At 49.6% G+C, this 21,601-nt stretch overlaps 1 protein-coding gene and 1 pseudogene across 2 annotated transcripts in view; both read right to left on the bottom strand.

Annotated features, from left to right (window-relative positions):
• BRF1 (BRF1 general transcription factor IIIB subunit) overlaps positions 1–15,285 on the bottom strand; it is a 63,277-nt gene extending 47,992 nt beyond the window's left edge. For both annotated transcript variants that reach the window (XM_012746448.3, XM_012746449.2), the window contains exons 1-2: positions 14,770–15,285; positions 5,998–6,078 (exon numbers count right to left, since the gene is read on the bottom strand). In XM_012746448.3, coding sequence (XP_012601902.1) covers positions 5,998–6,078; positions 14,770–14,953 — 265 coding nt within the window. In that variant the 5' untranslated portion in view covers positions 14,954–15,285. The remainder of the gene's footprint in view (positions 1–5,997; positions 6,079–14,769) is intronic.
• A 6,148-nt stretch (positions 15,286–21,433) lies between these two features.
• LOC142871591 (uncharacterized) lies at positions 21,434–21,601 on the bottom strand (annotated as a pseudogene).

Genomic DNA, 21,601 nt, shown 5'->3' with positions numbered 1-21,601 from the left:
TTTTTTGAAAACTCAAAAATAATTCAACTGCAGCACGAACCCAGATGAAACTGGAAAAGGAGGAGGAGCTGGGCCCGAGGTTCTCCAAGGGCGGTTCTGGAGGAGCAGCTGCCAGGCTGGGGAGGTCCAGGGCGGGACTCACAGCCCACAGGCAGCTCACACCCAGACAGGTGACAGACTCCCCAGCAAGAAAGACGATCGGAAATAATGAGGTTGTGCCACAGCCACAGAGCTCACCAGAAAGGAGTAACAGCTGGCAAAGTCCAGACCTAACATGGCTTCCGAACGCACAGTGATCACTGACAGCCCTACAGCAGACGCCTTCCAGGCAGAAGAATTCTGGTTGGCAAATTCCAATTACTGAAGTGTTGACGGAATGAAGAGACAAAAAGTCAGCACTCAAACAAAAGAATAACCACTGCAGCAAGAGCTACGATCCATGACCCACGACCCACGACCCACGGTAGGGAATGCTGAGAACAGTGGGCAGAGCTCAGGGAGAGTCGAGTGTTGTACAGCCTCAGTGTGTCCCCTCACAACACTTCTAGCAACTGCGCTGGCTTGACTATGCTCACTGAACCTCCCTCCCTCCAGGAAGGGAGCTCAATTTGAGTGTGGCGGACTAAGAGGATGTGGAAACACAAAATAGCGACTTCATGTGGAGGCACCTGGCAGTGACTTAACCAGGCCATCAAGGTGACATGACACACCCTGACATGGAACAAAGATCCCCCGCTTCTGTGGGATCTTGCCCCAAATCCACAAGCCCAGTCTAACCTGTAGAAAGCATGAGATGAACCCAAATGGAAGGATGACAGGGAAACCATCACAGATTGGAGGAGACTAAAGCATGTAGTCACACGCCAGCTCGTGCAGAGAACACAGAAAGAAACACTCCCCCAACTCATTTACATCCAGTATAATCCTGATAATTAAAATCTGACATCATGAGAAAAGAAAATAGCAGGCCAATATCTTTCATAACCTGAGACTCCAAAGCCTTAAACAAAAGATATATAAAAAAATAATGCATCATGATCCAACGGGGTTTATTCCAAAAATGTGAGGTAACTTTAACATTCACAAAGTCAATGTAATTTACCACATTAACAAAATAAATAGAAAAGCCAAATAATCATTCAGTAGAAACAAAGGAGCATGTGATAAAATGTTAACATCATTCTTAACAGCAAATACTGAAAGTTTTCAAGCTGAGGTCAGGAGTAAGGCAAGAACATCAACTCTCACCACTCCTACTCAATGTGGTATTGAGGGTCTCACAACAGGGCAACACTAAATGTATGGAGGCACTGAAAGCAAGCACAAAAACAAGGAGGGCAGAAGTAATGATGTCTGTTCACAGACCACATGGTTGTTAATCTAGAAGAAAAGATTCTACAAATTATTAAGTTTAATAGGTAAATGTAGCAATTCTCCGCAATTTTATCTACAAATTCAGTAAAATCCCAACCAAACTCTGGGCAGGTTTTCTTTTGGAAATTGATAAGTTGATTCTAGAATTTATTTTGAAATGCAAAGGAGCTAGAATAGCCAAGACAATCTCAAAAAACAACAAAAGGGCCAGCAAACTTATACTACCAGTTTTCAAGACTTTAACGCCACAGTAACTAGGATAATGCAGTACTGACTGAAGACAGATGACAAACTTGTAGCAATTAAGAGAGTCTACCTGTGGTGTCACACCAAAGTCTGCAAATACACTCATACCTATTTAGTCTATCTAGTCACCTGATTTATGACAAAGGAGTCAAGGCACTATAGTGTGGAAAAGATGGTGAAATTGGATATCCATATTGAAAAATGTAAACCTCAACCCCTACACCATACACAAAAAAATTGATTTAAGGCTGGGTGTGGTGGCTCACTCCTATAATCTTAGCACTTTAGGAGACTGAGGCGAGAGGACTGCTTGAGGTCAGGAGTTGGAGACCAGCCTGAGCAAGAGCGAGACCCCATCTCTACTAAATATAGAAAAAATTAGCTAAGTGTATTGGTGCACTGATAGTCCCAGGTACTCAGGAGGCTGAGGCAGGAGAATCATTGAGCCAAGGAGTTTGAGGAGCCAGTGAGCTATGATGACGCCACTGCACTCCAGCCTAGGCAAAAGATCAAGATCCTGTCTCTAAAAAAATTCATTTAAGGCATATCATAAACCTACATGTGGAATATAAAGCAATAAGGCTTCCAGATGAAAACACAGAAGAGTATCTTCAGACTGTGGGGTAGAAAAGAATTTCTTAAACAAACCACAAAAAGACCTATTCATTAAAAACTGATATATTAGGACTTTACTAAGTTTTTTAAATTTCTGTTCATAGGTCGGGCATGGTGGCTCACATCTGTAATCCTAGTACTCTGGGAGGCCAAGGCGGGAGGATCACTCAAGGTCAGGAGTTCAAGACCAGCCTGAACAAGAGTGAGACCCCGTCTCTACCAAAAATAGAAAGAAATTAGCTGGACAACCAAAAATATATAGAAAAAATTAGCCAGGCATGGTGGCGCATGCCTGTAGTCCCAGCTACTCAGGAGGCTGAGGCAGAAGGATTGCTTGAACCCAGGAGTTTGAGGTTGCTGTGAACTAGGCTGATGCCACGGCACTCTAGCCCGGGCGACAGATAACATTAATAGAGTGAAAAGACAAGCTATAGATTTGAGAGAAGGATTCAAAATATGTATATCTAACAAAGGACTCAAATCCATAATATATAAAAAACTTCTTCACATCATTAAGAAAAAGTAACAATAAAAAAATGCGTAAAAGACAATAGGCATTTCACATGTATGATATCCAAATGGACAAAAAGCATAAACAAAGGTGGTCAACGTAATTACCCACCAGGGAAGTGGGTAAAATCACGAGTACTCCACATACCCACCAGAAAGACTAAAATTAGAAAACTGATAAATGCCAAATACATACAAGGCTACAGAAAGACATGGAGGAAACTTGAGTGCACGTCACTGAGCGAAAGAAGCCAATCTGAAAGGCCTACGTGCCGTGTGACTGCCACCACATGACGTTCTGGAAAAGGCAAAAACTAGGGAGATGGTGCAAAGATCAAGGAGGATGAGAAATGAACAGGCAGAGCACTGAGGGACAGCAGGACGCCCAGGCCACTGCCTACCAGCTGGCGGGAGCCAAGTGGAAAGGTCTGCAAAGGGCCTCCCGGGACCACCCACCCACTGTAAGACTCCCCCAGGGATCCAGGCTCCTTCCCCACACAGCATGTGGGAGTGAGGGGTCACCCGCACACCATCACTGACAGCTACCCCAGGGAGCCTGCATGTTCTGTTTTGATTTCTTCCTTAAACCAAAGGTATTTGAAAGGCTTCTTTCTTTTTAAAGTAAGATGGATTATTTCTCTCTTTGTTGTTAATTTCCAATTTTATTGCAATGAACATGTCTGCACCAACAATACTCTTTTATAATTTGGGTCTGAGGTACAACCAACTCTAGCAAACATACCATAGGTTTCTGGGAAAATACAAACAGTATTCTCGACTGGGAACAAAGTTCTTCACAAGGAGGAGATCTTAAAGTCAGCAGAAGAAGAGGAGCTGACCTGGAGTGCTAGAAGCAGTGTGTGAAGCTAGGCAATGCCAGGTCCTTAAGCCGGGGTGCTACGTAGCAGTGCAGGGCTGGGCCACCAGCCAGGAAGACTTTTAAGTTTGTGTGTGCGAGTAACAGTCTTAGGCAAAGCAAAAAGCCGAAAAAGCTGTGGGTGGAACAGACAACCCCATAGTCACCCTCTCAGTGACAGACAGCATAAGCAGAACCAAAACCAATGGGGACAAGGAGGAATCTGGCCACATGATATGTACAGAACACTGCACCCCACTTACCGCCAGAAGGGCGTTCTTTTCAAGTGCCCACTATGCATGTACTTTTACCAAAACTGACCCGTAAACTGGGCCATGAGGCAAGCCTGGAAGTATTTCAAAAGACTGAATCACACAGAGAGTGATGTCTGACTGCAGAAGAATGGAGCCAGAAACCAGTGAAAAGGCTAACTATACCAATCTACTAATAAATCCACAGGGGTCAAAGACAAAGAACATAATGGAAATTTAAAGACTCGTTTTGCTGTGAGTTATGATCACAAGTCCAACTTCCCTGTGGCAGGCGCTGACCCGAATCAGTCCTGTGGCCTGGGCCAGGTTCTGGCCATGTCCGTGCTGGCCACCACCACCTACAGCAGCAGCCAGAGGGGAGGCAGGTCCCAGAGAGCTGTGACCTCCCAGAGATAGTCAAGGGGGAATGACCGGTGTGACATGCTGTCCAACCAGAGGCATGCTACCTCAGCCAGGCCACCTCCAGCACGCAGGTAAAGACTGCGGGACACAGGGATGCACCTAATCGGGAGGTTCTCTCCTATGGTCGCTAATGGTCCTGAGGGCACCAAAGGAAACACCGAGTCTAAGGGGTCCCGGCACAGAGTCTCCCTCCCTGGACTGACCCACAGCTAACAGTACACGTGACAGTGAAAGGCTTGATGCTTCCCTAGGGCAGGGGTAAGACAAGGATGTCTGTTCTCACCACTGCTATTTAATATGGTACCAGAGGTCTAGCCAAGGCCACCAGGCAAGAGAAAGAATTCCAACTAAACTGAAAAGAAAAGGAAAGCTGTACCTGTTTACAGATGACAAGATCTTATATATAGAAAATCATAAAGAAAATACTAAAAAGCTATTAGAACTAAAATATGAATTCAATAAAGTTGTAGCATACAAGATCAATATATGACTATCAACTGGGAATAAATATAACAAAAGAAGTGTAAAGCTTATACTCTGAAAACTACTAAAATTGTTGAAATAAATTAAAGACCTAAATTAATGGAAAGATATCACACGTTCAGAGATCAGAAGACTTCGTACTGTTTAGAGGACAGTACTTCCCAAAGTGATCTACAGATTAACACAATCCAAATCAAAATCCCAGCTGACTTCACTGCAGAAACTGACTAGCTGATCCTAAAATTCATATTCATATTCAAGGGACTCAAAATGGTCAACATAACACTCTTAAAAAGAAGAACAAAGTTAGATGACTCCCAAATCTTGATTTTAAAACTTAACAAAGCTATAGTAACCAAAACAGTGTGGTACAAGCACAAGGACGGCCATTTAGACTAATGGAATAGAATTGAGAATCTACAAATAAACCTTAACACTTATGGTCAATTGATTTTCAAGGAGGTACCAAGAGGGTGCCAACTGGGACAATGTAGTCTTTTCAAAAAATGGCCCTGGGAAAATTGGACAACCACATGCAAAAGAATGAAGTTGGGGCTTACCATGCTCAAAAATTAACTGACTATGGCTCAAAATGTGAAAGGTAAAACAACAAAACTCGAAAAATCATAAGCATAAATTTTCATGATTTGGATTGAGCAAAGTTTCTTAGTTGTGATACCAAAAAGCGTAGTCAACAAAAGGATAAATCAATAAATTGGACATCATCAGAATTAAAAACTTTTGTGCTTCAAAGGGCATTGTCAAGAAAATGAAAAGACAAAGACAAAACATGAAATGGGTGAAAAGTTTCTGTAAATACATATCTGATAAAAGACATATGTAAAATATATAAAAAACTCTTCTAACTCAATAATAAAACAAATAACCCAACAGATATTTCTCTAATTTGTTGTGAACTGGTACTTTTAAAAACACGATGAAAATGTCACTGTAGTATCAAACTGCTATAAACTGTTTATGTTTTCATCTCCGGTGAGACCAGTAACCAACAGTCATGAGCCCAGCAGGGTCCATGGAGCGCCCTGATGGCGGGAGGGGACTCAAGGCACAATTCCTCCAGGAACTGCAGCCTGCGCTGGGTGGGAGGGTGACCAGGAAGTAGCAGGCCATGAGGCATGAGGCCTGAGCAGGCAGGCACTGCAGGACCCGCCATGCCGGCATCACCATCCCCAGCTCCTGTAGCCCACCCTGCACTCAGGGCATCTGCAGGGGAAATACCATTCTGCAGGGTCTGTGCTCTTGACTCCTTCCCTAGATTCACATGGAAGCCGCCACCCAGGGTTGGAGTTTTGCCAGCACCTAGAAACACAAAAAAGACTGATTAGCCAAAACTTTACCAAGAAAATCTGCCTTTACAGCCCTTTCATCACATCCAAATACACAAAGTGAGAAAAAAGCAGGGGTCGGCACTGCTCATACAGGCAGCAGCAGCAGGTCGAACCCCTCTCCCATCATGCATGCTGAGCCCAGGAACCCCTGTCAAGGAAGTGCCTCTCACTCTGCCCAGACAACAGGGTTGTGGCCTTGACCTGGAGCTGGGGATGGTGGACCAAGCCCATTTCCATTTTCTTTCTTTTTTGTGAGGGACAGGCTCTCGCTATGTTGCCCAGGCTGGTCTCAAACTCCTGGGCTCAAGCCATCCTCCTGCCTCAGCCTCCTTGAGTAGCTGAGATTACAGGAGTGAGCCACCACACCTGCCTCTGCTATCCACATTTTTCTCACCATGTTCCTAACATACTACAAGTCTAGAGAGGACCACTATCACAGCCGCCAGGCAGGGGCATGGTTCTGCCTCCAAACCACAGTGCCATGACCTCCTCAGCATGGGCTTGCCTGTGCAGCATGGGCTGGGCCTTCCGCCGTGCCCCCACCAGCCCACACACAGACATCACATCTGCAGAGTGATTGCACATGAATGTGTCCATTTTCCTGCTGATTCCTGGAGGGCAGGGACTGTGTTCTGCATGGCCCTAGAGCTGCCACAGCCAACTAGTCTGCAGAAGGCACCCACAACTCCACCCTGCTGTGCACCATCCACCTGCAGAGCATCAGCAGCAAGGGGAGCCCCATGCACAGTGTGGCCACAGCCAGACCTGCCAGGCAGTCTGCTTTGGCACTCTGCCAAGTGGGAACAAGTCCAAGATGTGCCACCACACTCTGCCCTACAGGACTTTGGGGCTGATACCCTTTAAAAACATCAGGTGAACATATAGATTATTCACCAGACTTATAAACCTGACCACTGAAGCCTGGTCTTTTTTTTTTTTTTTTTTTTTTTTAGAGACAGGGTTTTGCTCTGTTACCCAGGCTAGAGTGCAGTGGCACAATCATGGCTCATTGTAGCCTCCAACTCCTGGGCTCAAGCATTCTCAGCCTTGGCCTCTCAAAGTGCTGAGACTACAGGTGTGAGCCATCATGCCTGGCCTGAAGCCTGGTTTTCTAATGAGCATGTGCTAAACTGAGGAACCCAGGGCATGAGCAACGTCAGTAGATCTGGAAAGCACCTCCCGTCCCATGGGCACTGGCCCTCAGTGGCCAGCACCAAGGCCAGCACTTCTGTGACAAAATATAGACACAGGACTAAAGGCTTCTGTAATTAAGGGACACATACACAACCTCAGCCAAGTGCAGGGCCTGTCAGAGGGACACAGGTGAGAATGAAATGCAAACGCAGAAGTGAAGTCTGGGGATAGACCCTCTGAGGAAAGTATGGGGCCAGCAGGGACCTTGGTGTCACCCATGGGGTGGCCACCTGAACCGTGTATAGAACAGCTCTGCTCCCTGGTCCACCTCATCCAGGAATGAGGGGACTTCAAACACCAACGTGTCAACTCCAAGTTCTGTAGAAATCCAACACAGGTCTCACTGGGCTGAGATCAAGGTGCCTGCACCTTCTACCCTGCTGTCAGTTCTTTGCTTTGCGGGTGATAGTTTTTTAAGTTTTAGAAGTTTTACATTTGAGAGCGTTTAGAGAATGGAAACCCACTGAAGACCACAATCATTTGCAGTGGCTTAAGCAGAACAGCCACATCTCAGCATGCTTGTTTCCAGCACAAACTGTCCCCCGACTTTTTGGTTTTTGAGACAGGGTCTCGCTATGTTCCCCAGACTGGTCTGAAACTCCTGGGCTCAAGGGATCCTCCAGCCTCAGCCTCCTGAGTAGCTGGGACTAAACGGAGAGCTAGTGCATCTAGCCTCAACTTTTATTTTAGGAAAAGAAAAAAAAGACATCCTGTGGTTATAATTTAAAAAGACATATGCTTTTAATAAATAGTTGAAATAATATTGCATTAGAAAAAGGACAGTAATCAAAGTATAGGAAGCCCCTGAAGCCCCACCCTTATTCCCCAGGAATAAGGGACGCTGCGTGGCCTCCATTCCAGCCACCTTTTCCTGCTTAGACACAGACAGGAAGGCAAGCAGGCATGCTTCTAACAGGACAGGACAGCCACAGACAGATGCCACATTAAATTCATTAGTGGAGACTTCGCTTTTGGTTGAGTGTTTCATGCAATCTCTTCAATCTTCCACGGCTCCAAATGGCTTCACCCCCAGGGTGCTGCAGAGGCACCCAAGTCCCACCACACACCTTCTCTCCACTACTCTTCCCTTCACCCTCAGGCCCCCCACACCTCTCCTCCCACTTCAAGGCCTCTATTTCCTGTCCCCATGCTGTGCTCCCCCTATACCCTGTCGCCTTTCCTGGGACCACTCTAGCTGCACCTGCTCTGGGAGCTGTCTCATTTTTGCTGCCCATCATGCATGCACATGTGCACACACAGTGGAAAGCACATGTGCATGCACACACAGTGGAAAGCACATGTGCATGGGTGCTTACTCAGCAAATGTCGGACGCTCACCCATGGGGTGGGCTCCTGCCGAGTGGAGAAGGAAGCCTGTTTCCTGAGACTGGAACTGCCAGCATATGCACTCTTGCCCTTCGGATGCCCTCTTCTTCTAAAAACAGCTGACACTTTCTATAACAAGTTTCTATTAAAAAAAAAAAATCCAAGCTGGAACTAACCATACATAGAAGGTGCCAGACTTCGTGGGCTTGGCCATGACTGCCCCCGTGTGGACAGCGGGGGAGGGGCCTGCCACTTGGACAGAGCTGGACAGAGCGGAGCCATTCGGGAGGCAAAAGGCCTGACCCAAGCAGCTGCAGGGGTAGCCCCACGCTGGCCACTCTGCTGCACGAACAAAGCCAGCAACACCCTGCGCCAGCCAGAAAGGTGGCCCAGGGGCGTAGCGCCATCCTCCCTTTCACGCATGGATCCTTCCAATAGCAGGGAAGAAACACTGAATAAGTGTGTGCTAATCTGACTTAACTGAGTGGTCGCAGGTGCTGCTGTGAAACTCCTTTTCATGGAGACCTCAGTGGGAGGCCCAGCTGGGCAGGGTAGGATGGAAAGAACTCAGCCGGTCCCACAGCTATGCTTGGAAAGGCCCCTGGACACTGGGGTTCAGTTTCCACGGTCAAGACGCTCCTGGGGACTCTCCTGCTGTGAGCCTCTGGCCACCCTTATGTCTTAGTTACATATTCCAGAGTACACGGCTAAGTGTTGAGCTTAGTTCTCAATTAATAAGCAAGAATGCTCAGGAAAGACAGTGGCTTTGGGACCTAGAAAACGACAACTGAAAGAGCAAGCTCAGCTTTCAAGGTGAAGCCAGAGCAAAGGTGAGCTAAGCAAGGGGTGGCCAGGGACCTACTTGGGTGCCCGGGGGACTGAGGAGTCAACAAGTTTCCAGCCATGTGATCGTTGCTATGATGAGGAAAGGAAGATGCCAGGTGGGAGCCTGGACAGCCTGCCAGGGAGACTGAGGGGCTGCCTGAATCAGCTGATGCCCCTTCTCCCCACTTTCTGCCCAGGTCCCGCCTGCAATGGTGGCCCCAGGGGCTAAGAACCCACAGTCCCCACAGCACTTTTTTGGGGCCAAGACAGTTGGTTGCTGGGGCTGCCTCTCCCTCTAGAGAGCAAGGCTGGGCTAGAGATGCGTCCTGGTGCCACCTAACAGCGTGACATATTTCCCACCTTGCACCTGGCTCCACAGCCCCTTCCTTCCATTCCAGGGGACACTGAGGATAGTGCACTGTCACTGGTCATGGGGTACACTTAGCACAGTGTCTTCCCACAGCAAAGCCTAAGGTCTGCTATCACGATGATCTGTTTTTTATTATTGTTGTTAGTATCATCCCAACAGGCATCAAACAAAGTCTTGGCAACGTGGGACAAAGCCCAGCAGTCCTAGAAGACACCCCTGGGAAGTCCTCCACAGAGAACAAAGGCTCCAGTCAAGCATGAAATAGACTAGATGATGGGGAGAGAAGAGCAGGAGAGAAAACTCAATGAAACCCAAAGCTGGGTCTCTGACACTGTAACACCGACAAACTCCTAGCAAGAGAGGCAAAGGGGTCATACAGCAGGTGTTAAGATAAAAAGAAAGTAAAGTGTATAAAATGTATAAAAAAATTTATATAAAATGAAAAAAAAAAAAAGAGAGGCAAAGGGGAAGAAAGAGAGAAGACCCAACACACCAACATCTAAAAGGAAAAGGGATATCACTACAGAACCTGCAAACATCAAAAGGATACAGGAATACTTCAGACGATTCTGTGCATAAAATCAACAACTAGATCAAATGGACCGATTCCAAGCCAAGAGTGGTGGCTCACACCTGTAATTCCAGCACTCGCAGAGGCAGAAGGGGGAGGATCACTTGAGCCCAGGAGTTCAAAACTGCAGTGAGCTATGATCATACCATCACACTCCAACATAGGTGACAAAGTAAGACCCTGACTCTAAAAATAAATATACATATATAAAAATACATATGTAAATATATATGTACAAAACTGTAACTTCAACTATGAAAGAAACTGAAGCCATAGTTAAGAACCTTCAAAAAATAAAAACCTCCACGTGGGGCACAGTGGCTCACACCTGCCTGTAATCCTAGCACTCTGGGAGGATCCAGGCAGGAGGACTGCCTGAGTTCAAGACCAGCCTGAGGAAGAGGGAGACCCCCATCTCTACTAAAAATAGAAAAATCAGCCGCGTATGGTAGTGTATTTCTGTAGGCCCAGCTACTCAGGAGGCTGAAGCAGGAGGATCCCTTGAGCTCAGGAGTTGGAGGTTGTAGTGAGCTGGGATGACGCCACAGCACTCTAGCCCAGGCAACAGAGCAAGACTCTTTCTCAAAAACAAAAGAAAAAAAACCTCTCCAGGCTAAGCTCAGGTGGCTATTATGGCTATACTGGTAAATTCTACCAAACATTTGAAAAAGAAATAACACCAATCCTATACAATTTATTCCAAAAAATAGATGAGGAAATAGTTCCCAACCCATTCCACAAGGCACATTACCTTGATATCCAAGACAAAGGCATTATAAGAAAACTACGGACCAATATCCCACATGAATATAAATAAAATCCTCAACAAAATATTAGGAAATCTAATCCAGCAACACATACAAAGAATAATACACCATGACCAAGTGGGTTTCCCCCAGGAATGCAAGGCAGCCACTTGTGGTGGTATGCACCCAGCTACTCAGGAGGCTAAGGCAGGAGAATCACTCGAGCCCAGGAGCTGGAGGCTGCTATGAGCTACAATGATGACACTGCACTGTAGCCCTGAAGAGACAGTGAGACTCTGTCTCAGAAAAAAAGCCTCTAAAAAAAATCAGCCACAATGACAGACTACAGAATAAAAACATATGATTTTATCAGTTGATATAGAAAAAGCATCTGACAAAACTCAACATCCCCTCATGATAAAAACTCTCAGCAGGCAGGGCGTGGTGGCTCACGCCTGTAATCCTAGCACTGTGGGGCGGGAGAATCGTTTGAGCTCAGGAGTTCGAGACCAGCTTGAGCAAGAGTGAGACCCTGTCTCTACTAAAAAATAGAAAAAATTAGCAGGGCATGGTGGCACATGCCTGTAGTCCCAGCTACTTCAGAGGCCAAGGCAAGAGGATCGCCTGAGCCCAGGACTTTGAGGTTGCTGTGAGCTAGGCTGACCCCAAGGCACTCTAGCCTGGGCAACAGAGTAAGACTCTGTTTCAAAAAAAAAAAAACTCTCAGCAAACTAGGACTGGAGAGGGAGCTTCCTCAACATTATTGATAAAGTGTTGGTAACAAAATCCTATAGCTAATATCACACAGGACAATAAGAGACAGAATGTCTCCCCCTAACATTAGGAATAAGGCAAAAACGTCTGCTCTAACGCAAAAAAGGGAAACAAAAGGAAGAAATTAAACAGTCCTTAAACATACATAACATGACTGTCTATGCAGAAAATCTCAGGGAGTCTATAAAAAACTCCCAGGCATAACAAATTAGTTTGGCAAGGTCATAGAAAACAGGCCAACAGACAGAAATCAACCATATTTCCAAATATGAGCAATGAACAATTGAAAACTGAATCTAAAAACAAATATCAAATGGGCCAGGTGGAATGGCTCATACCTGTAATCTCAGCACTTTGGGAGGCCAAGGTGGGAGGATCACTTGAGGCCAGGAGTTTGAGACCAGCCTGGGCAACACACAGTAAGACCTTGTCTCAAAAAAAAAAAAAAAAAGAAAAGAAAAGAAAAGAAAAGAAAAACCCTCCTAAAAAAAAAAAAAAAACCCAAATAGATCTTGGGGGTATACACCTAAAAATGTATAAGAGCTATTTGCTGAAAACTGCAGAACACTGATGGACTATATCAAAGAAAACCTAAATGAATGCAGAGACATATTGTGTTTATTAACTGGAAGACTTAACATAGTAAAAATGTCAAATCTCCCTGCATTTATCAAGAGATTTAATGTAATTCCAGTCAAAACCCCAGCAAGACTTTTTGTACAGGTTGAACATCCCAAATCTGAAAATCTGAAATTCAAAATGCTCCAAAATGTGAAATTTTTTGAACACCGACATAACACTAAATGCTCACTACAGCATCTTGGATTTCGGATTTTCTGATAAGGGACGCTCAGCCAGGTATAATGCAAATATTCCAGAATCCAAAGAAATCTGAAATCCTAAACACTTCTGGTACTAAGTATTTGAGAAAAAGGAAACTAAAAACCTGTAGATATACACAAAATTAATCTAAAATTAAAGAGAAAGGAAAATTGACTACAATAGCTATAATTTTTAAAAGGAAAAACAAAGTTGGAGTACTCACAGGATCTGATTTCAAGACAATATAAAAAGAACAGTAAACAAGACTGTGATACTGACAAAGAAAATGGCATCCTTTTAGTGTTTAAGCAGATAATTGGAAAAAAAAAGGAAAAGAAAAAAAGAAAATGGCCACAGAACAGAGGGTCCAGACATAGACCCACACAGACATGGTCCAGTGATCTTTGCCAAAGGAGCAAAGGCAATTCAGTGGAGAAAGGGCAGTGTTTCAACAGGTAGTGCTGGAGCAACTAGACATTCACATGCAAAAAATGAACCTCAACCTACAGATCACACCTTATAAACAACTTAACTCAAAATGGGTTATAGGTCTAACAGTAAAACAAAAAACTTTTAGAAGGAAAAGGTCATGACTTTGGGTTAGGTATACTTCTTGGGCATGATAGCAAAAGTATGACCGATAAAAGAAAAAAAATTTGATAAACTGGACTTCATCAAAATGTAATACTTTTGGTTAAAATTTAAAACTTCTAGGCTGGGCAAGGTGGCTCACAACTATAATCCTAGCACTTTGGGAGGCCAAGGCAGTAGGAAAACTTGAGGCCAGGAGTCTGAGTACAGCCTAAGCAACAGAGTGAGACCCCATCTCTACAAAAAATAGAAAAAGTAACCAGGTGTGAGTGGTGTGTATCTACAGTCCCAGCTACTTGGGCAGGAGAAATGCTTGAGCCCAGGAGTTTGAGGTTGCAGTGACCTATGATGACACCACTGCACTCCAGCCTGGATGATAAAGAGAGACCCCATCTCTTAAAAGAATTTTTTTAATTAAAAAAAAACAACTTCTGCTTTGCAAATCATATACACTACAAAGCACTTGCAACTAGATTACACAAAGAACTCAAAAAACACAACAGTAAGAAAACAACCCAAAACATGAGCAAAAGACTTCAACGGACATTTCAGCAAAGAGGAGTCAGGAATAGCAAATACGCACGTTAAAAGACGTTTAACATCACTAGTCATTAGGGAAATGCAAATTAACAGCACGATGAGATACCACGCGGCTATTAAAATGATTAAAATAAAAAACACTGACAAGACCAAGTGCTGGCGCAGATGTGGAACAACTGGTGAGAATTCAAAAATGGCACAGCACATGGAAAAAGTTGGACGGTTTCTTGCAAAGTTAAACAAAGTACAGCTGACTTCCGCAGACGAATGAAAACAGGTCCACACGGAAAGTCACACACGCACGCTTTCGGCAGCTCTGTCACAAACACCTGAAAGCGGCCACAACCCAAAGCGCCCTTCCACAGTCCCCGGTCCCGCCCCCGACACACCGTCGGCCGGGACCGACACACAAAGGGCCCGCGGTCCACAGCAACCGGCCGGGGCTGCTGCGTGAGGCCGGTGACAGAGCCAGTCCCAAAGGCCACCAACCCGGTGACCCTCGCGTCAGACACCCCCCAACACAGAACGAGGGTGCGGAGGAGCGGCGGGAGGGGACGCTCCAGGGACTCCCTGGGCTGGCAGAACTTTCCCCCAGGCTCCCTGCGGCGGCGGCCGGTCTGTGGACGCCCGGCTCTGGCCGCTGCTCTGCGCAGAGGACGGCGGGTGTCCCCAGAGCCAGGCCGCCGCCGCCTCAAGGTCCCACCGTAGAATCCGTTATCCCGCGCGGCTCCAGGGGCCCGCGCGCCCCCTCTGTCCCCGCAGGGCCCCCCGGCCCCGCACGCCCCGTCAGTGTCCCCTCAGGGTCCGCCGGGCCCCGCACGCCGCCGCCATCCCCAGAGTCCCCCGGCCCCGCACGCCCCGTCTGTGTCCCTCGGGGTCCCCCGCACGCCGCGCCGGACGCACCGTCGAGCGACACGAACTGGCCCACGGCCGCGGAGCCGCCGCCGCTGCTCTCCACGAACTGCACCTCGGACACGATGATGTTGTCCTCGAGCACCGAGCCGCAGCCGGTGCACACCGCGTCCCCGCGCGCCGCGTCCAGCTCGATGTCGGTGCCGCCGCAGCCGCGGCACACGCGGCCCGTCATGGTGCCGGCGGCCGCGCGGGCCCGGCGCCCGCCTTAGGCCCGCGGTGCTGGGTCGCGGTGTCGCCGCGCGTCCGCCAGTCCCCGCTGCGCCCGCCCAGGCCCCGCCGCTCTCGCCCAGGCCCCGCCGCTCTCGCGATTCGCAGCCGCAGATTCGCAGCTGCAGATTCGCCGCACGCGCGGGGGCCGCGCCGCTCGCAACGGCTGTGCCCGCGGGACCGGGACGGACACAGGGACCGGGTTGAGAATGCGAGGACTCGAACCGGCGACCTCCGGGCCGGAGCGGCCGCGGGCCCTCAACACCGCGAGCCACCAGGCCTCTCCTGCAGCGCGCTCCCGCAGCAGGAGGGGGCGGGGCGGGGCTTGGAGCTGTGGGCGCGCCTAGGGCGGGGCCGGGAGCGGAGGGCGGGCCTTGGGTGCTGAGCACGGCCCGGACGGACCGAGCTGTGGGCGGAGCCTGGGGAGGGGCCGGGAGCCGAGGGCGGGCCTTGGGTGTTGCGGCGGCCTGGGGCTGGCTCGAACCGGGGGCGGGGCCTAGGGTGGACACCCCCCCCTAGGGTTGGGCCTAGCGTGGGGCGGGACCTAGGGTGGGGCGGCCTGGGGCAGGCTCGAACTTGGGGTGGGGCCTCTCCTCCCTCACGGCCTAGGAGGGAGGGGGCCGATAGAGGAGGGCAGGGCGGTGATCAGAGGCGGGGCCGTGAGAGGAGGGCGGGGCCGGGGTTACGGAGGGAGGAGCCTTGTGGGGGAGGCCTGAGAGGAGGGCGGGGCCGGGAACGGGGGATGGGCCTTAGATGTTGAGGGCGGCCTGGGGCGGGCTCGAGCTGGGGGCGGGGCTTAGGGCGGGGCCGGGAGCCGAAGGCCGGCCGTGAGAAGAGGGCGGGGCCGGGTGAGGAGGGAGGAGCCTGTAGGGAGGGCGGGGCCTGTGGGGAGGTTGGGGCTGTGAGAGGAGGGCGGGGCCGTGAGAGGAGGAAGGGGGCCAGGTGAGGAGGGCGGGACCGGGAGCAGAAGGCGGGTCCGTGAACGGTGGGCGGGGCCTGGGCGAGGGCGGGGCCGCATGGGGAGGGCGGGGCCGGGAGAGGGGGCGGGCCTAGGGTGCAGTCCTCGGCCAGGGACCGGATTCAGGTGTGAGTGAGCGGCCTGGGAAGCGGCCCCCAGAGACCAGGCCGCCCAGGTCTGGGACAGACCCCAGCCCCGGGACGCCCCGCCCGCCCACCGCGCGCCGGGGGGCCAGAGCATCCCCTGCTCTCTTGTCTGTTCCTCCAGGACTCCCCACTTTCCGACAGTTACTTGCGGCCACCGTGGTTGCTGGTGACAGTCAATCGCTGTGTGTCCCCGCCCAGAGTGGAACCTGCGTCTCTCTGCAGATGTCATTCACACTGTGACCTCCTCAGAAACAAGCCTGAAAAGAAATGTGAGCCTGGAGAGGTGGCGCCTGGAGTCCCAGGGACGACGGGGAAGCTGAGGCAGGAGGACACTGGAGCCTAGAAGGTGGAGGCTGCAGCCAGCTGTGATGACGCCACTGCACCCCAGCCTGGGCCAGAGTGAAACCCTGTATCAAAAAAAAGACAGAAAGAAAAAGAGACGTGCAAGACCACATTTTTTTTTTTTTGAGACAGAGTCTCGCTTTGTTGCCCAGGCTAGAGTGAGTGCCGTGGCGTCAGCCTAGCTCACAGCAACCTCAAACTCCTGGGCTCAAGCGATCCTCCTGCCTCAGCCTCCCGAGTAGCTGGGACTACAGGCACGAGCCACCATGCCCAGCTGATTTATATATATATTAGTTGGCCAATTAATTTCTTTCTATTTTTATGGTAGAGACGGGGTCTCGCTCAGGCTGGTTTTGAACTCCTGACCTTGAGCAATCCGCCCGCCTCGGCCTCCCAGAGTGCTAGGATTACAGGCGTGAGCCACCGCGCCTGGCCAAGACCACATTTTTGAAGAACTCTAAACCTTGACTGTAGGACATAACAGGAGCCGAACCAAATAAGCAAAAAGCCCCATTCCCACATGGAAGTAAAGTTGTAAACATGTCAATTCTTGTTTTTTTGTTTTTTTGAGACAGAGTCTCACTCTGTTGCCTGGGCTAGAGTGCCAAGGTGTCAGCCCAGCTCACAGCAACCTCAAACTCCTGGGTTCAAGCAATCCTCCTGCCTCAGCCTCCCGAGTAGCTGGGACTACAGGCATGTACCACCATGCCTGGTTAATTATATATATATATATATATATATTTTTTTTAGTTGGCCAATTAATTTCTTTCTATTTTTAGTAGAGATGGGGGTCTCGCTCTTGCTCAGGCTGGTTTCGAACTCCTGACCTTGAGCTATCCTCCTGCCTCAGCTTCCCAGAGTGCTAGGATGTCAATTCTTTACAAGCTAGTTTGTAAACTTATGTAATCCCAATCAAAATGTCCATAGAATTTTCCAAAGAATTTAATAAGCTGATCCTAAAGTCATCTGGAACAGATAATCCACGAGAATGGTAAAAAAAAAAAAAAAAAATCTTAGAAAAGAGGCCAGGCATGGTGGCTGTGACTGGAACCAACATTCTGAGAGGCTAGGAGTTCAAAGCTGCAGTGAGCTATGATGACCTCACTGCTCAGCTCCAGCCTGGGCAACAGAGGGAGATCCTGTCTCAGAAAAAAAAAAAAAGGAAGGAAAGGAAAGGAAAGGAAAGGAAAGGAAAGGAAAGGAAAGGAAAGGAAAGGAAAGGAAAGGAAAGGAAAGGAAAAAGGAAAGGAAAGGAAAGGAAAGGAAAGGAAAGGAAAGGAAAGGAAAGGAAAGGAAAAAGGAAAGGAAAGGAAAAAGGAAAGGAAAGGAAAAAGGAAAGGAAAGGAAAGGAAAGGAAAGGAAAGGAAAGGAAAGGAAAGGAAAGGAAAGGAAAGGAAAAGAAAAGAAAACTGAAGGCAGACACAATTACCCTTTTGTATATCTAAAAATTACATCAAAGTATAGCCATTAAGACAAACTGGTATTTGTCCAAGGACACGTGGAATAAATCCAAGACCCCAGAAATTGTCCTCGTATACAGGAAATTTAGGAGCCTCAAGTCAGTGAGGAAAAGACAGAGTGTTCAATAAGTTTAGGATTTCCATGGGGAGGAGGAAAAGGGCAACTTGAATCCTAACCTTACACTGTTGTAAAATTAAATGCCAAGCCATATTAAGAACTAATGGTCACTCTGGGAGGCCGAGGCGGGCGGATTACTTGAGGTCAGGAGTTCGAAACCAGCCTGAGCAAGAGTGAGACCCCATCTCTACTATAAATAGAAAGAGATTCATTGGCCAACTAATATATATATATAAAAAAATTAGCCGGGCATGGTGGCGCATGCCTGTAGTCCCAGCTACTCAGGAGGCTGAGGCAGGAGGATCGCTTGAGCCCAGGAGTTTGAGGTTGCTGTGAGCTAGGCTGATGCCACAGCACTCACTCTAGCCTGGACAACAAAGCGAGACTCTGTCTCAAAAAAAAAAAGAAAAAGAGCTAATGGTAAAAGCAATGCCATAAGACTATTGTAATCAAATACAAGGGAATATTTTAAATCTTCAGTAACTATCTGCCGTGGGAGGAGCAGCGCTGGCACCTGAGCCCGGTCCTTAGTGTAAAGCCTCCATCCTCTCAAGCCTGCCAGTGCCAGGCTGTCCCCTGCAGGGCGAGGGCAAGCCCATGAGCCAAGCTCCAAAACTGCTCGGATGAGGACATGCAAAACCACGTTGGAGGCAAAAGCCAGGGAACGTCTACACTGTGGAAAGCCTAAACTAGGGGCAGCTAAAGCAGAGAAAAAACAGAAAAAGACCAAGGGTCCTAGCCACACCAAGTGCAGCGTTTTCCCACATTGCTTTGCGGTTTTTTTAGTTTTGTTTTGTTTTGGGTTTTTTTTTTTTTTTTTTTTTTTTGAGACAGAGTCTCACTTTGTTGCCCAGGCTAGAGTGAGTGCCGTGGCATCAGCCTGGCTCACAGCAACCTCAATCTCCGGGGCTCAGCGATCCTACTGCCTCAGCCTCCTGAGTAGCTGGGACCACAGGCATGTGCCACCATGCCCAGCTAATTTTTTTTTTTGTATATATATTTTTAGTTGGTCAATTAATTTATTTCTATTTTTGGTAGAGACGGGGTCTCGCTCAGGCTGGTTTCGAACTCCTGACCTTGAGCAATCCGCCCGCCTCGGCCTCCCAAAGTGCCAGGATTACAGGCGTGAGCCACCACGCCCGGCCTTGTTTTGGGGTTTGAGGGGAGGGGGTTCTCTAGAGTTGCTGGAACATTCTAGAGCCCCTGAGTCTTCCCAGAATCCCCTCCCGCCCTGCCCAAAGGTAACCATTACTCTACACTGTTTGATCATCAGTGCCAATCAGGTTTTTATACTCTATAAACAATGAATACTATTGTTTTGCATGTTTTAAAATTGTACATAAATGACCTCATACCTAACCTTCTATCAGTTGCTTTTTTTCCTTATCAATGTTTCTGATATTTATTTACATTGAGACATTCCTTTTTGTTAAAAGAACAAAGCATAATTTATTCATGCATCTCCTGCTAGGGAAACTGAAGTTGCAGCAGTGAGCACTCTTGCCCATGTGCGCCTGTGCACATGTGGCATTTCTCTAGGAGGAAGCCCGGGAGTCCCATCTCTGAGGGCAGGGGATAGATACCTTCAATTTTCCTAGGTATTGCCAAATTGTTCTCCAAAATTATCATATGAAATTATAGTCCCATAGTCCAATAGTGTTCCACATTTTGGCCAAACTCTAGGCATATTAGTTATCTATTGCTGCAAAGCAATCTCCCCAAAACTTAGCAGCTTAAAACAGCAAACAGTTACCGTCAGGTCCAGCCTTTCGTACTGCTGTCCTGGTTGTTTGGCTTCTTGCTTGGGAAGTTCACGAGCAGGTTTGTGCAACCGAGCAATGGCAGACAGCAAGCAATGCCACATGAACAGCTTCTATTGCAGAAACAAGGGAGCTACACAAAGTGAGAGTACATTCTAGAGAGGAACAGGTCAGTCTCCATGAGTGGAGAAGACGTTAAGGACGTCCAAGTGGGTCCCTTGGATTGGCCTGGTCGGGGGCAGGTTGCTGCACGGAGGGTGTTACTGGGTGACTGGTACACATGATGTTCAGGTGTCCTGCGGTTTTCTGCAGTCCTTCCCCACCTGCCCACCTTCTCTGCCCCTAGCAACCGCCCTCCTGGCCTGTACCTGCCACCTGGAGACTTGGTCCCTGCCTGACATTTACCATCTCACATGGTGTCCGAGGGGCAGGGGTCTGGAAGAAGCTCAGGTGGTGATGCTGGTTTAGTCTCTCGGAAGGCTGCAGTCACCTTACGACCAGAATCGGACTGCCGCAGGCTCCACTTTGAAGCTCACTCACGTAGCAAGGGGTGCGGCCCAGCCTGTCCCCCCCCACCTGCAGAGTGCCCAGCCTGCCCCCCCACCTGCAGAGCGCCCAGCCTGCCCCCCCCACCTGCAGAGCGCCCTGCCAGCTCCCCCCCAGCCCACCTGCAGAGCGCCCAGCCTGCCCCCCCTGCCCACCTGCAGAGCGCCCTGCCTGCTCCCCCCCTGCCCACCTGCAGAGCGCCCTGCCAGCTCCCCCCCAGCCCACCTGCAGAGCACCCAGCCTGGCCCCCCCCCACCTGCAGAGCGCCCTGCCTGCTCCCCCCCGCCCACCTGCAGAGCACCCAGCCTGCCCCCCCACCTGCAGAGCGCCCAGCCTGCCCCCTCCACCTGCAGAGCCCCCAGCCTGGCCTCCCCCCACCCACCTGCAGAGTGCCCAGCCTGGCCTCCACCTGCAGAGCCCCCAGCCTGGCTCCCCCCACCCACCTGCAGAGCGCCCTGCCTCGCCCCCCTCCCCACCCACCTGCAGAGTGCCCAGCCTGGCCCCCCACCTGCAGAGCGCCCAGCCTGCCACCACACACACACCTGCAGAGTGCCCAGCCTGCCCCCCCACACACACACCTGCAGAGCCCCCAGCCTGGCTCCCCTCCCCCTCCCTGCCCACCTGCAGAGCGCCCTGCCTGGCCCCCCTCCCCGCTCACCTGCAGAGAGCCCTGCCTGGCCCCCGTCCCCGCTCACCTGCAGAGAGCCCTGCCTGGCCCCCCTCCCCGCCCACCTGCAGCATGCCCAGCCTGGCCCCCCACCTGCAGAGTGCCCAGTCTGGCCCCCCACCTGCAGAGCACCCTGCCTGGCGGGCACTGGAGGCACAGTGGCTCGCACTGTCGCTCCTGGGAGCAGGGAGGCCTTTGGTGTTTCCCTTCGCGATCCCAGGGGACAGGGCTGGGCGTCTTCCAGTCCGGCCCCTCAAGGGGGCCCCAGGGAGCCACTGCGAAGATGCTTTTACACTTCTGGTTGTCAGCAGCTTCACTGTAATACTCCTGGGTGCGTTGTCCTTGCATTTATGCTCATCCGCATTCACAGAGCTGCTTGAATCTATGGCCTCTTATCTTTTGTGGGTTCTTGAATATTCTTGGCCAATATCATGCAAAATTTTTATTAACCACTCAGACTGCGTCTTCTCCCTCTTACTCCCCCAAGCGACAGCCAGCCATCAAGGCAACAGCAGCAAAGCCACTTTCCGCTCAGAGAGGACGCCGTGCCACCTCCCTTGTGGTTGCTAGGTGCTCCGCGAGGACCAGTAAGGAGACAGAAAGGATCCCTGCACGT

The sequence above is a fragment of the Microcebus murinus genome, chromosome 6, assembly GCF_040939455.1.
Source record: "Microcebus murinus isolate Inina chromosome 6, M.murinus_Inina_mat1.0, whole genome shotgun sequence".
NCBI lineage: Eukaryota > Metazoa > Chordata > Mammalia > Primates > Cheirogaleidae > Microcebus > Microcebus murinus.
The sequence above is the reverse complement of the archived record's forward strand: the minus strand, read 5'-3'. Positions and strand labels throughout refer to the sequence as shown.